Source organism: Oryx dammah, unplaced genomic scaffold, assembly GCF_014754425.2.
Source record: "Oryx dammah isolate SB20612 unplaced genomic scaffold, SCBI_Odam_1.1 HiC_scaffold_29, whole genome shotgun sequence".
Classification (NCBI taxonomy): Eukaryota; Metazoa; Chordata; class Mammalia; order Artiodactyla; family Bovidae; genus Oryx; species Oryx dammah.
In genome coordinates this window covers 19039800-19056545 of record NW_024070213.1, presented here as the reverse complement: position 1 = coordinate 19056545, position 16746 = coordinate 19039800, and the positions used below count along the sequence as shown (strand labels likewise).

At 36.9% G+C, this 16746-nt stretch overlaps 1 protein-coding gene across 3 annotated transcripts in view; it reads left to right on the top strand.

Moving 5' to 3' along the window:
* The first annotated feature begins 6132 nt into the window (after positions 1-6132).
* The window catches only part of LOC120858823 (C-type lectin domain family 2 member B-like), a 19795-nt gene continuing 9181 nt past the window's right edge, over positions 6133-16746 (top strand). The window contains exons 1-2 of one of the 3 annotated variants that reach the window (XM_040235162.1): positions 6133-6604; positions 11838-11942. In XM_040235162.1, coding sequence (XP_040091096.1) covers positions 6550-6604; positions 11838-11942 — 160 coding nt within the window. In that variant the 5' untranslated portion in view covers positions 6133-6549. The remainder of the gene's footprint in view (positions 6605-11837; positions 11943-16746) is intronic. The other 2 variants (XM_040235161.1, XM_040235163.1) reach the window with 2 other exon arrangements.

Sequence of the window (16746 nt, the reverse complement as noted above, 5' to 3'; positions counted from 1 at the left end):
AAGCAAAGTGTTGAAGGTTCTGCCAGGGTGTCCTTACTATTTATGGTAATATGTAAGAGGAGAGAGATAAATTAAGGAATCATTAAGCAAAAAAGAAACCAGAAATTGAAGATTTGGAAGATTCTCAGCCTACCCATATAAAGGAAGTAAAAAGGCATGCTCCGGAGAAAAGACCAAAAGTGTGGCCAGACAATCATTCCATAAAAAACTATGCATAATTTTAATTAGCCGTATCATCAGCCCACTAGGGGTTGCAATGGTAGAGAATCTGCCTGCCAACGCAAGAGATGTGGGTTCGATCCTGGGTGGGTAGATCCCCTGGAGTAGGAAATATCAACCTGCAGCAACATTCTTGCCTGGGAAATTCCATGGACAGAGGAGACTTGTTGGGCTAGAGCCCCTGGGATTGAAAAGAGTCGAACACAACTGAATGACTGAGCATACACAAACACACATCACCATCATCAGAAGTCATGAATATACCAACAGAGACATTGCAAGTTTGGAATAAATGGGGCAGAGATAAACTAACATAAGGATGGCTTTCAGACTTCTGGAAATATCCAGCTACGAACATGCTTTATCCTTCAAGAAGGATGGTCCTGAAGACCATTTGGGGATCATCAGGGTTACTACACCCACCATAAACCTAGAGCATGCAGAAACAAACAGGGGTGAGGAATGGTGACAAGACTATTTCCTCCTGGATTTCTGAATGTGGGGCCACCTCCTCAGCTTCAGCAGGGACAAGGCCATCACATCACTCAGATCAGAGGAGGCAGGGCCTCCACCTAAGACCCTGGAGATGACACTGCTGCTCCAGTAGACCCAGAAAGCAGAACATCCAGTCAAAGAGGATATTTCTTGAACCTTCAGGGCCAATGGAATTTGCCTCTCCAGGATGTGGACTGGCATGGAACCCATGACTACTTTATCCTTTCTGATCTCTCCCTTTTGGAGAGGGAGTGTCTGCCTTGAGCCTGCCTGATCCTGTATTACAGAAGCACATAACTTGGATGGTTTCACAGCTCCAGAGGCATTTTGCCTTTGGATGAATCACACCTGGAGTCTCACCATCTCTGATTTAGATGAGACTGTGCACTTGGAACTGATGGATGGGTTGAGACTCTTGAGACTGTTGGGTTGAATGTACTTAACATGTGAGAAAGACATGCCTTTTGGGAGCCAGAAGACGGAAAATTATGGGCTAAGTTTTGTCCCTCAAAGTTCAGACATTGACGCCCTAACTTCAAATGTGACTGTATTTGGAAACAGGGCCTTGATCGAGATAATTAAGGTCGAGTGAAGACACTGGTGGAGCCCTAATCTGATAAGATTGGTGCCCCCATTAAAAGGGATGAGACTCCAGAGAGTGCTCTCTCTTCTTGCACACAGACAAAAAAAAAAAAATAGGTAACATGAGGACAGTGAAAAGACAGCCATCTGTAAACCAGAAAGAAAGATCTCAGCAGCCATCTACCTTCTGGCACCTTGATCTTGGATTTTCAGTCTCCAGAACTGTGAGAAAATAAATTTCTATTGTTTAAGCCACCGTGTATTTTTTTTTTTATGGTGGCCTGAGAAGTTGCCATAACAAAAGTCACTTTGAGAGTGGACTTGGCATTTATTAAGATTTATACTAGTCGTTGTATTGAAGAGATCTTCCTTCTGAGGACCTGCTTTCTCTTTCAGTAATTGAAGTCCGATCATTAAATAGAATCATTATTGAAAATTACATTATCTAAACTAAAATAACTCATATTAAATGCAAAGTATATACACTACTATGTATAAAATAAATAACTAATGAGAACCTACTGTATAGCCCAGGGAACCCTACTCAGTGTTCTGTGGTGACCTAAATGGAAAGGAAATCCATAAAAGAGGGGTTATGTGTATATGTATAGCTGACTCACTTTGGTTTACAATAGGAATTAGCACAAAGTTTGAAACTAACTATGCTCCAATAAACTTTTTTAAAAAAAAACAAAGGTAATTAAAAACACACAAAAATTCAAAGCTGTGGTTTTTCTAGCAGTCATGTATGGATGTGAGATTTGGACTATGAAGAAAGTTGAGCACCAAAGAATTGATGCTTTAGAACTGTGGTGCTGGAGAAGACTCTTGAGAGTCCCGTAGACTGCAAGGAGATCAAACCTGTCAAGCATATAGGAAATCAGTCCTGAAGATTCTTTGGAAGGACTGATGCTGAAGCTCCAAACTTTGGCCATCTGATGCAAAGAACTGACTCATTGGAAAAGATCCTAATGCTGGGAAAGATTGAAGGCAGGAGGAGAAGGGGAAGGCAGAGGATGAGATGGTTGGATGGTATCATTGATTCAAAGGACATGAGTTTGAGCAAGCTCCAGGAGTTGGTGATTTACAGGGAAGCCTGGCAAGCTATAGTCTATGGGGTTGCAAACAGTCAGACACAACTGAGCGACTGAACTGAACTGAATAAAAAAAGCTAATTTATATCTATTATATCTATATAATAGAATTACTGTGCATTTATACACAGATCTGCTACTGCACATCTCTATTAAATTCTGGTATTCAGTAATGTCACAAAGGTAACTTGCAATCAGCCACACTGGGCATAATTGCATCATAGAAACCACTGAATTATTACAATAAAAAGACTGACCATATCAAAAGTTGCCATTGGTATGAAATCACTTGAACCATTCTACATTAATGATGGGCATAGTACAATTTCTTTGGAAAATGTTATATTTTTATAAGCTGTTTTAAACATATTTTCATCTAATAAGAAAATAGCTTGAGGTAAAATTTATAACCAAAAGTTTTGTATTTAATGCATGCAATCTGAAGAGTGTGGACATAAGCCAATGAGAACTTCAGCACAACTGAGATGGTAGACATACCCATCACCTTCCAGATCACAACTGGAGTGTTCTTATCACAAAAGAGAGGGAAAAGACAAAAATACATATTTTGTATCTGACCTAGCATTACTCCCAAGTATTTCCTCAAAAGATAAGAAAATAAATGTCCACAGAAAGGCTTTAACAGAAATATTGATGCCAGTTTTATATACAGTAGCAAAAAGTCGGAAACAATTCAATGGGCTAATGATAAGCAAAACTTTATAAATCCACACAATCAAATACCATGTAGCAATAATAAAGAATGGACCATTTGTCTATGCAACTATATGGATGAAACTCAAAAGACTTATGCTGAGCAAAAGACACTAGACTTACAAAGAATGCATACTGTGTATTTCCATTTATACAAAATTCTAAAACCAGCAAAATTTATCTCCATTAATAAGAGGTGAGTGGCTGCCTGCTTCCACAGGGTAGGGAAATGAATTGCAAACATACATCAGGGAACATTTTGAAGAAATGAAAATATTTTATATTTTGAGTCAAATTTTATATCTTGACCTTCCTTTGGAACAAAAGTAGATTTCACTCAACCATGATATTGTGGTTTTGGTTTCAGACCACCACAATAAAGTTAAGATTGTCATAAAGCAAGTCACACAAATGTTTTGGTTTTCCAGTGCATATAAACTTTATATTTATATGATATTATAGCCTACTAAGTATGAAATAATTACATCTAAAAAATGCACATAGCTTAATTTTTAAATATTTTATTGCTGAAAAATGCTCACCATCTCTGACACACAGGGTTGGTACAAACCATCAACCTGTAAAAAATGCAGTATTCGAAAAGCACAAAACTATGAAGTGTGCCTGTATTTTCCTGTATGTGTTCCTAATAGTCGTATGGATAGAATGCTTTGGTGATGGCATAAGTAGAATATGTTCATCTTCCCTCAAACTTTATGTCTTCTTTCTGTCCCCAAATGGAAACTGTGGAATCCTATACCAAGGTCACAAGTGAGAGGCCTTGTACTAAGGCCACAGACAAGGAGCCCAGCACCAAGGTCATCTCCAGAACTCACTGAGCCCCATAGCAACTGTTGCCCCCTCTCCCTACCCCAATCTAAACTGGCCAGCTCCTAGGTAAAAATACTAACCAGTCACCTAATAACATCCTTCTACAGGAATTTTCTTTGTCTTGAGGCTATAAAAATTGGCTACTAGCCCAGGAAAGTGTCAGCTCTCCCTTGAGCCGGACCTCTGTTCCAAGAGTGTCTACCATTCTAAAAAACTCTATTCTCCTCTCATTCTGTCTCGTGTCTGGAAAATTTTTTCCAACCCATGCAAAGACCAGGGCAGAAACAGTTTAATCTGTCCTTCCTTCTGCATTTTACCTTGCATAATTTCACTTCAGATGGTGACAGAACTGACAAGCAGAATATCTTTGAGACCACCTGGAAGAGTTTAAGCCTTTACTTCTTATTTTCATCACGCTTTTTTACTCTACTTTCCTCTCTGTTCTAATTTCCTTCCCCTGCCTCAGTGTCCCTGTCAGACAAATGTAGTGTTGATCACAAAGCAGTCACTGGGACACCAGCTGCTTTTCTTTAGTTTTCTGCTTCCTCTTTAATTTTTAAATACATTTTATTTATTTATTTTGGTTGTGCTATGTCTTTGTGGCTGCGCCGGCTTTTCTCTAGTTACAGCGAGTGGGGGCCTCTCTCTAGTTTCCGTGGGCGGGCTTTTCATTGTGGTGGCTTCTCTTGTTGCAGGGTATGAGTTCTAGGGCACTCAGGCTTCAGTATTATGGATCCCGGGCTCTAGAGCACAGGCTCAATAACTGTGGTGCTCGGGCTTAGTTGCTCCCTGTATGTGGGATCTTCCCAGATCCTGGATCAAACTATGTCTCCCGCATTGGCTGCTGCTGCTTAGTCGCTTCAATCATGTCCAACCTTGTGCGACCCTATGGACTAAGCCTGCCAGGCTCCTCTGTCCAGGGATTCTCCAGGCAAGAATACTTGAGTGGGTTATCCTGCCTTCCTCCAGAAGATCTTCCCAACTGAGGGATCTAACCCAGGTCTCTTTCAGCCGATTCTTTACCACTGAGCCACCAGGATTGGCAGGCAGTTTCTTTACCAGTGAGCCACCAGGGAAGCCCTGGTTTTCTTCTTAATGTAAATACATTTGACCCTTCATATTAGCAGCTTTTACACTGGAGAGTCAATCATGGATAGGGAACTCAGGGTACCCAGGGCACGTGGGAGAGCAGACTGTAAGGAACCTGAGTGTGCTCAGATTCTGGTATCTGTGGCATCTATAGCAGGGGGAGGAGGATCTGGACCAAATTCCCCACAAATACCAAGAGTCGACTATATTTAGATATATTGAGGGGAAACAGGAAATCACTTCAAAATTCTGATGGGGAAAGATGTGAAAAGGAAACAAGAATCCTGATAATATTGCAGCAAAAATAGAAGTGAGCCTTTTCTTAAACAAAAGTAAGACTTTTCTGATAAGAAAAATAAGGAAACAATGAACAGGTGGGGAAACGACAGAAACAAGCCTGAGAGAGTTAAAGCAACCTTGATTACTCTTTAGCTGTTACTACTAACAAACACTTGTAGCTGTACTTGTCCTTCCCAAACCTAAACAAAGTCAATTACTCTCTGACTCTGTATGAATTATACTCTGCATCTGGCATTCTTTTCCTCTTGTAACATTTTTCATTTCAGAAAGAAGGCCACAGGCGATAACTTCAGAAAAGACCAGCCCCAGATATCCAGTTGCCTGATGCCAGCTGTGGCTGTTTTGAAATTTTGCAAAAGAAAAAAACAGGAAGACCTTCCTTAGGATACAAAACCTCTCCCTGTTTCCCAGAGGCAGGGCACGGTTCCTGAGGTGCTAGCCTCCTGAGTTTAGCATTTTGCCTGCCAAAGAATAAAGCTCTTTTCTCTTTCTCCAAAACTCTGTCTCTGTAATTTTTTGGATATCAGTATTCAGAGAGTCACGATTTTTGGCTCTAATAACACTAGCATAATAACACTATCATCTTGAATATTCATGTAACATTCTGAGTACTTTTTAAACTTTCTTTTTCTCTTTTTCTGTATGTGTGAGTGTGCACGCATGCAAATATGCACATACATGCTTCTGCACACTTCTGCTCAGGATGTTTCTGTTTGAAACAGAAAATGCTTTTTATTTCGGTTTAAGTAGGCACTTTAAAGTATAGCTCTCTCCTCTTTAATTTCATCCCCTTTGAGATGGCCTTCTTAACACTTGATAATGAAACCATAATGTCCTAAAGCATGCCTTTTAATGAATAAAAGCAAGTCTTGTGTCACTAGTCATGTGTCACTTTTGTGAGAATTTAAGTGCCACTTGAAGGTTTTTTCCTTTGTGGGTCAGATGATGATTCTTTGTTGAATAAAGAACATATGCTTTTTCTCTTTTTTTTTTTAGCGTAACTTCCTTCCTTTCCAGAAATTGTTTTATGTTTGTTTCCCAGGGAGCAAACTATATAGATGATAGTATGACTCAATCTTCATCACATGATTTCTTTCCTTTTGAGAGATCTGCTTAAATAAGCTGTGTTTTACTTCAGAGTAGCTTAACTCTAGTTTGGAGTTGAAAACGTAAAACTTTTTTTTTTTTACATTAAAATTAAAACTGAAGAGAGGAGTCGTCAAGTATGCAGTCAGATCACAAAGATGCGAGCAAACAAGAAGCTGATGAAAAGAAGCGAGGTAAGAACATTTTCAGTTGTTCAGAATGAAAGCTATTTATTGAAATTATGAATCATAACTTCATAACAAAAGTTTTGAAAGGCCTGAATAGGGTTTTGTAGTTTTTTTCCATCAAGGCAAAAAAAAAAAAAAAATCCCTTTTTTATGTTAAATTAAAATTGGTAATTGATTATTTTTGTCCTTGTAATTCAGATTCACTTTATCTTAATTGATAATGAAGGAAGTTTATCCATACTGTAAAACTGTTCAAGATTAGGTTTCACTTTTACTAAATATTCAATCAAATCTGTACTTCAAGAGAGGTTAAATATGAACCATAGCCATTCAATGTCTAGAATACATATGTGATATGAAATAATTGGCAAATATTTGTAATATTTTAAAAGATTGTTTATGGGCCAGGAGTAGAGTCAAGATAAACTACTCTTTAGAGGTACTTAATAGCAGAGTGGTTATCTCCCTCTTCTATTCTTATCTAAGTAATTGCTGGTACCCTAATATTCTTGAGATGTCTCTGGCAATTTTTAAATGGAGAAGGAAAGAAAATGTACTCAAACGACAACAACAACAACACAAAACTTAGAAGACAATTTGGTAACATTGGCTGTTTTAAATAGAAAGTTCAGAGTAGGTAAGATCCAAATTCCAAATTTATTAGTAACAGGACAATCTTTCAAAGGTTTTTGAACAGAGGGTCCTTAAATAGGTAGAAACAGAGTTCAGGAAATGAAGCTAAAGTGCATTAAAGAAAGCAATCTGTGACTTAGTGATGGTGGTGAGTTTTAAAATTTGCCATTTAATTTTGTTTTAGTCTACCAGTGTTATGGGCTTCCCAGAGGGTGCAGTGGTAAAGAATCTGCTTGCCAGTGCAGGAGATGTGAGAGACTTGGGTTTGATTTCTGGGTCAGCCAGATCCCGTGGAGGAGGAAATGGCAACCCACTCCAATATTTTTGCCTGGAAAATTCCATGAGCCTGGAGGGCTACAGTCCAGGAGCTCACAAAGAGTCAGACACAACTGAACACAAAAACGTGTACACAAGCATTATGCAACAGTCAAAAATATTGTTGTGGTTCATATTAGCATGTATAAATGCTTTATTCCTCATTTTTTTCACAATTTAATAATTCTAAGGCTAGATCAAACAACAATGGGATCAAATATTAGATAACATGAAAATATCTAAAATAAAGTTTTAAGAGTGTTTTCTACCCACTCATAAGACCAGTGTTAGTTTTTGCCTTATATATCAATAAACAGTGTAAATTTATATATTTTATTATAAATTTATATGTAACACATAAATTATAAATTAAATTTTATGTGGTATATATAATATCTATATCATGTATATGTATTTGACATTTTAAACACCACTGAAATAGTAATAACTTAGTGTCATGTAATTCATTTCTAAACTCTTAATATTTTTAAACATTTTATTTTCTCTTTTTTTTCTCTTTTATTTTTATTTTCTCTTGTTTTTTTTTCTTTCCACATATTGGTACTTTGTGATTTTTTTCTATGGCTGTGAACTTGGAAAAAGGGGATTTTATCTGGTTTTAAATTCATTGGTCACCCTGGATCTTTTCTCTCACCTCCTTGGAGAAGATCAGAGTCAGAAACAGAGAAATTAGTTGTCAGTGAAGCTTCTCTATGGGAAAAATAATTGGAACATTTAGCTATTTATATTATAACAGGGATGAATGTAGAACTATTTTAGTTACATTGTTAATTAAATATATTTTTATTAAGTTACCCTGGGATTTTTTTATTATTATTATTATTCCTTCATTGTACACACTGGGCTTCCCCAGTGGCTCAGTAATAAAGAATCTGCCTGCAATGCAGGAGACTCAGGAGATGTAGGTTCGACACTGGGTCAGAAAGATTCCCCTGGAGGAGGGCATGGCAACCCACTCCAATATGCTTGTCTGGAGAATCCCCATGGACAGAGGAGCCTTTGGGCTACATTCCATAGGATTGCAAAGAGCCAGACACGACTAAAGTGACTGAGCATACATTCATTGTACACACCATGAGCAACTTCTTTGAAATTCATCTTTCAATACTAACTTCATACTGAGAGACCAACATTTTCTGTTGCTTTGTTTTTTGGATATTTGTACAAGTTGCAGGTAATGAGGATTGAGTAAAAGAGTAGAAACAAGGAACTTTAAAGGTGAAAACTAATTATACTGAGTGTGCAAAACTAGATTTTAAGGCTTAGGGTGTAAGCAGATTAATTAGAGAATAATTGTGTAGCAGATTAAAGTATGTACCTGCATATTCAGAATTGAAATAAATTTCCAATTCTTTAGAGCTTTAAATCAAACTAAACATCACTCCAAGTTCCTACCTCACTGAGCTGACAGTATATTTAATCTTGGTGGTTCAGTGATATTGAATTGAGTGGGGTGTTTCCTACAGGGTTATATGAACTTACCCAAATTTCGTAAGACATTGAATTTGAGGTTGAGGGTGTTTAGTTATCTCTTTTCACTGATTACTTAGAAGAAGGTATTTGTTATTGCTGTTCTTTAATCAAGAAGTGGTGTCTGACTCTTGGGGGATTTTCCAGATAAGAATACTGGAGTGGGTTGCTATTTAATATTTCCTTCTCCAGGGGATCTTCCCCACCCAGGGATTAAACCTGAGTCTCCTGCATTGGCAGGCAGATTCTTTACCACTGAGCCATCAGGGGTTATTTATATCAACATTCATAACCCCTTTGATTCTAGTTCTGCTATTTCTGTGCTAATATAATGAAAGCCACTCTGTTTGCCACACTCATGACATGCATCTTTGTTGAGACTGGTTTTTCTGCAGGTAGAATATTTCCATATGCTCCACAAAGTTGAATGATCTAGTATTTTGCCAACTTTCAGATATAAATGACTTACATCACTAGTACTTGGAGCATTTCTCATATTAGCAGGAAGGATGTGTATTATCTTCTTGTGGCTTATAAGTATTTCCTCTTTTTAAAGCCCTTTATGATTCTCAAAATACTCCCTTTAATAAACTAGGATTTTCTTTTTTTTTTCTTAAATGAAGGAGTCACTAATTTCAACAATCATTCTGGAGAAAAAGATGGCAAAATAGCTGAAGACCTCCTTGAAACAATGAATAGGAAAATGATTTTAAAATAATTCTGCTTAATAGAGCAATAGTTAACCTTCAACTCCTACTTATATGGTAATTAAAATATGGAAATATGGGAGAGCTAACACCGGAAAGTTAATAAAAGTTTTCACTATCCCTTCTCCAGTGGATCTTCCCCACCTGCTGAAGAGGGCATAGGCTACCCACTCCGGTGTTCTTGGGCTTCTCTGTGGCTCAGCTGGTAAAGAATCTGCCTGCAATGTGGGAGACCTGGGTTCGGTCCCTGGGGTTGGGAAGATCCTTTGGAGAAGGGAAAGGCTACCCACTCCAGTATTCTGGCCTGGAGAATTCCATGGACTGTATAGTCCATGGGGTCGCAAAGAATTGGACATGACTGAACAACTTCCACTTTCTTTTATTTAATTCCTGTTATAAGCCAGACCTGAAAACATAGTACATAATATATACTTTAACTTTAAAAAAGAGAGGTGTTAATGGTCGAAGTCTCTTAAGCTCTATGTTCTGAAGTCCCAGAGTGTCACTTCTACCACATTCTATTGGTCAAAGGGAGACACAAGACCAGTTCATATTCAAGTGTGGGGAAATGCAGTATATACCTCATGATAGGAGAAATAGCATGATTGTGTACCAAAGGGGTGGTGGACACAGAAAGGCAGGATTCTTTGGGGGCCATTTTTAACAATTTGTTACAGATAGGCAGAACAACAAAGTGTTAACTGAAAATATTAGCATATAAAACAGTGGGCAAACGATGATCATACTCATTTAAAATTACCAGTATTTGGGAGTATATGTAAAAATGAATTAAAAAGGTCTATGTGTGGAGGGATCTTAACACAAATGATAACACTGGCTATTTCTAAAGAGGGTGAATTTAGATTTATTTTAAATTTAATTTCTTAGGAGGACTTCCCTGGCAGTTCAGTGGTTTAGACTCCAGGCTCCCAAGGCAGGGGATTCAGATTCAATCCCCGGCCAAGGAACTAAGATCCCATGTGCCACACTGTACAGCCAAAAAAAAAAATCATGATTGAAAATAATTATTTCTTTTATATATCCACTAAGGAAAAAGTTTATCCAACAAAAAAAGCAACTAGTTCTTCACTAGGTAAAAAAAGACAGGGAGAATCAGTTTTGTCAATAATTTTATTGTCTATCTTAAAGTATCTGCTATAATTTTTTACATTTCATGAAATTTTACATTAAGGATAAATATTTTATAATCAAATGAAAGAATAAAAAGTTTCATTTCAAGAAACTTGCATACCAATTTTATTTTTTTCCTAAATGACCACTAACAAAAGAAAAACAACTCCTCACAAAGATTTGTTCTGTTCTACTGAATTTGTAGATCAGGACATACAGAACTAGAAAAAAAAGTGACTCATCCAAGTTCCTTTGTTAGTGGTGAAAATCTCAATTCTAAATTTTTTTATTGATTATTCTGTGGTCTTTCAAACATACTATACTGTCTGTCCTTTAAAATTAAACTTTTTATTAGTTATAAAGTAGATTTTCTTAGATTTTCTAGTAGATTTTTTAGTACTTGGAGCTTTTCTCATATTAGCAGGAAGGATGTGTATTATCTTCTTGTGGCTTATAAGTATTTCCTCTTTTTAAAGCCCTTTATGATTCTCAAAATACATCCTTTAATAAACTAGGATTTTCTTTTTTTTTTTTTTTTTTTAAATGAAGGAGTCACTAATTTCAACAATCATTCTGGAGAAAAGGATGGCAAAATAGGTGAGAAATATTCAAGAAGTGTTAGGATGTGCTAATATTTCACCATAGAAGGTTGTGGAAGGTCTGGAGGTGGCTTCAGGCTTGAGGAAATTCTACTAGAAAAGTCATATATTTGATTCCTTGGGCTGTGGCAGTAAAGTTCACAGTAACATCTGGGTTTGATTAAAGGTTCTCCTGAGAAATTTCAGCCAAAAGGAAAAATCATGTTTCTTTTTTTTCCCATATGACAAACAGAGAAAGTACATTTTGTGTCATCTCCTTGTGAAATATTGCCATAAGGAAGTTTGTCAGGTATGGTTTTGAATGCAAATTAGGTCTTTCTTTTACCCATTTCTTAATCCAAGTGGTGTTTTGTTTTGTTTCAGATGTTAACAACAAGCAGTACAAGCACTGTAAAAGGACACTTATTTTTGCATTAGCAATATCTGTAGTCACTAATGTTTTAACAAATATTGTTATATATTTTTCAGGTGAGTAAATTACATCCTTTTATTTCTTAAATTTTATTTTTTTTTGTTTTCAGAGCTTCCTACTGTATAATACTTTTCCTTTATGTCTCAGTCAATCTTTTCTCATTATTCTCACTCCCTTCCCATCATCCATGATATATATAGTGGGTATCAATGAATGAATGTTTATGAATTATACAATCTACATTAAGGCATAGGGAGGTGTAAAGATGATTATGACAAAATCTTTCACCCTGATAGTCCGAGTGTTTGAACTGAACTGATGCATAGGTCAGTTCTTGTAGATAATACCACAGATAGTAGATAGGCCAACAAAAAGAGTATGCAAATGTCTGTTGCTCAAGAATTTTGTCAAGGATTTGTTGTCAGCTTTACCCAATTTAGTCATTCTTTCTTTTTTAAAAATTTTATTCATTTATTTGTTGGCTGTGCTGGGTCTTTGTTGTTGTGTGTAAGTTTTCTCTAGTTGCAGTGAGCAGGAGCTACTCTCTAGTTGCAGTGTGGGAGCTTCTCATTGTGGTGGCTTCTCTTGTGGCAAAGTACAGGCTCAGTAGTTGTGGTACACAGGCTTACTTGCCTCGAGGCATGTGGAATCTTCCTGGGTCAGGGATCAAACCCATGTTCCCTGCATTGGCAGGTGGATTCTTAACCATTGGATCACTAGGGAAGTCTCATTTTAGCTATTCCGATGAGTGTGTGTTGGTACGTTTGTTGGTACCTATTGCAACTTTAATTGACATTCTCTCTCTCTCTCTCTTTTTTTTTTTAATCGACATTCTCTTGATGACCAATACTGTTAAGCTCCTTTTCACATTTTGTTGCTCAGTCACTCGGTCATGTTCAATTCTTTGCGACCCCATGGACTACAGCATGCCAGGCTTCCTTGTCCTTTATCATCTCCCGGAGCTTGCTCAAACTCATCTCCATTGAGTCAGTGATGCCATCCAACCATCTTCATCCTCTGTCGTCCCCATCTCCTCCTGCCTTCAACCTTTCCCTGCATCAGGGTCATTTCCAATGAGTCAGCTCTTCGCATCAGGTGGCCAAAGTATTGGCTCTTCAGCCACAGCATCAGTCCCTCCAGTGAATACTCAGGATTGTTTTCTTTTAGGAAATCCTTTTCACAGTTACTGCTTTTCACATTTACTGTTCATTTAACTGCAATATTTTGTGAAGGGGTATCCTTACCCTGATTCTAGAGAGAAACCTCCAATTTTTCACTATTAAATAAGAAATTAGCTGTAGGGTTTTTTGTTTGTTTGGTTGGTTGGTTGGTAAGTAGTCTATCAGGTTGGCATAGCTCCCCTCTATTCCTAGTTTACTGAGAATTTTTGCTGTGAAAGAGTGTTAAATTTTTCAGATGCTCATATTGATATGATCATGTGATTTTTCTTTTTTAGACTGTTGATAAGATGGATTATATTAATGGATTTTCAAATGTTGAATCATCCTTGCAGACATGGGATAAATCCTACTTTTTCATAGTGTATAATTCTCTTTGTACACTGTTAGATTTGTCTTTCTAGTATTTTGATAAGAATTTTTGGACCTATGCCCATGAGAGATATTGGTCTGTAATTTTCTCTTTTTTTTTTTTTGAATGTCTTTGGTTTTGTGGTTAAGATAACGCTGGCCTCATGTAATGAGTTAGGATGCATTTCCTCTGATTTTATACTTTATACTTTTCAAAGAGGTTGTCGACAATTGCTGTTTTCTTCCTCAGTTGTTTGGTAGTGAACACATCTGAGCCTGTTGGTTTCTATGTTTTAGGGCATTCAGTTCAGTTCAGTCTCTCAGTCGTGTCTGACTCTTTGCGACCCCATGAATCGCAGCACGCCAGGCCTCCCTGTCCATCACCTACTCCCGGAGTTCACTCATTCTCACGTCCATCAAGTCAGTGATGCCATCCAACCATCTCATCCTCTGTCGTCCCCTGCTCCTCCTGCCCCCAATCCCTCCCAGCATCAGGGTCTTTCCAATGAGTCAACTCTTCGCATGAGGTGGCCAAAGTACTAGAGTTTCAGCTTCAGCATCATTCCCTCCAAAGAAATCCCAGGGCTGATCTTCAGAATGGACTGGTTGGATCTCCTTGCAGTCCAAGGGACTCTCAAGAGTCTTCTCCAACAGCACAGCTCAAAAGCATCAATTCTTCAGCATTCACCTTTCTTCACAGTCCAACTCTCACATCCATACATGACCACTGGAAAAACCATAGCCTTGACTAGACGGACCTTAGTCGGCAAAGTAATGTCTCTGCTTTTCAATAAGCTGTGTAGGTTGGTCATAACTTTTCTTCCAAGGAGTAAGCGTTTTTTAATTTCATGGCTGCAGTCACCATCTGCAGTGATTTTGGAGCCCCCAAAAATAAAGTCTGACACTGTTCCCACTGTTTCCCCATCTATTTCCCATGAAGTGATGGGACCAGATGTCATGATCTTTGTTTTCTGAATGTTGAGCTTTAAGCCAACTTTTTCACTCTCCTCTTTCACTTTCATCAAGAGGCTTTTTAGTTCCTCTTCACTTTCTGCCATAAGGGTGGTATCATCTGCATATCTGAGGTTACTGATATTTCTGCCAGCAATCTTGATTCCAGCTTGTACTTCTTCCAGCCCAGCATTTCTCATGATGTACTCTGCATATAAGTTAAATTAGCATGGTGACAGTATACAGCCTTGACGTACTCCTTTTCCTATTTGGAACCAGTGTGTTGTTCCATGTCCAGTTCTAACTGTTGCTTCCTGACCTGCATATAGGTTTCTCAAGAGGCAGGTTAGGTGGTCTGGTATTCCCATCTCTTTCAGAATTTCCCACAGTTTATTGTGATCCACACAGTCAAAGGCTTTGACATAGTCAATAAAGCAGAAATAGATATTTTTCTGGAACTCTCTTGCTTTTTCCATGATCCAGCGGATGTTGGCAATTAGATCTCTGGTTCCTCTGCCTTTCTAATAGGTATGAGCCTATTTACATTGTTTATTTCTTCTTTTGTGAGTTTTGGAAGATTGCATCTTTCAAGGAATTGGTCCATTTTACATAAGTAATTAAGTTATTAAGCTTGTGGGCATTAACTTGTTCATAGTATTCCTTTATTATCTTTTGTGGCATGTATAGTGATGTTGTCTCTTCTATTTCTGATATGATTAATTTATCTCTCCTTTATTTTCTAAGTTAACTTGGCTAGAGGCTTACTGATTTTATTGTTCTTTGCAAAGAAAGAGCTTTTTTGCTTTTGTTAACTTTCTCTATTAATTTCCTGTTTTCAGTTTAATTGTTTTTTGCTCTGTGATTCTTATTATTTCTGCTCTTTTTTTCTTGGGTTTAATTTTCACTTCTTTTCCTAGTTGCCTAAGAAAAGAATGTAGATTGATTTTAAAACTTTCTTGTTTTCTAACATATGAATTCAGTGCTATTTATTTTTTTCTAAGGACTGGTTTTGCTTCCTCCCATCAATTTTGATGAGTTGTGTTTTCATGTTTGTTTAATTCAAATGGCTTTTAAAATTCTCTATATTTCTTTTTTGACCCATGTGTTATTTAATAGTGTATTCTTTCATCTCTACATATTTTAGGGATTTCCAATTATCTCTCTGTTCTTTATTTCTATTTTGATTTCACTGTGATCAGAAAACATAATTAATTTTTCTTTTGATTTTGTTAGTGTTAATAGTTATGTTAACTATTAATTTTAATATTTTATTCATTGTATTTGTATTTTTATGTAAGCATTCAGATTATCTTCAAATAATAGTGATTTTATTTATTCTATTGAAATCTTTATATCTTTTTATATATTTATATTGCCTCGTTTCACTGACTAATACTTCCAGTAAAAGGGTGAGAACTTGCATCTTTACCTCATTCTTAATATACATAAGAAAGTTTTAAATATTTCTCTACTAAGAATGATTATTTATGGATATTATTAATCAAATAAAGATTATTTAATTATTCTTAATTAAATAATTCCTAAATAGCCAAAGAATTTTATTCTAAAAGGACATAGAATGTTATCAAGTACTATTGAGAAATGCTTAGTTTGTCTCTTATTTCTGTTAATGTGTTGAGTTACACAGAGTTTTACAAAATGTTAAAGTAAACCTTCCTATCTGGAGTAAACTCAATTTGATTATAAAATATTAACCTTTGTAACATTCTTGAATTAACCTGGCTAATATTTTGTTTATTATAATATGTACATATGCTCATGCAAGGCTGGACTATAATTTCCCATTTTGATAATAGTGTTGTCAGCAATACTGAAATTATGCGAAAGTGTTAGGTGCTCAATCATGTCAGATTCTTTCCAACCTCATGGACTGTAGTGCACCAGGCTACTCTGTCCTTGGGCTTCTCCAGGCCAGAATACTGGAGTGGTTTGCCATTCCCTTCTCCGGGGGATCTTCCCAACACAGGGATCAAATTCAGGTCTCCCACGCTGCAGGCAGATTCTTTACCATCTGAGCCACCAAGATTATGCTAGCCTCTAAAACTGAGCTGTTTTTACAGGAATCTTTTGATTTCTTCCTACTCTGTTTTCTGAAAAAGATTGGGTAACATTGCTACATCTTACCTAAATGATTAGATGTGTTCACATCTGAAGCCACCTGGACTGGGAGATTTCTTTGTGTGGAATTTTTTTCATTAAAAGTTTAATTTCTTCACTACACAGAGTATTTATTCACATTTACCTTTCCTTTGTTAGTTTTGCTGTGTTGTTCAGAAATTTCTCTTTTATTCCTAGTATTGCTAATTTGTCTACTTCCCTTTAAAAAGGTGTTTTTCTTTTTTCAGCTATTTTGTTCTAT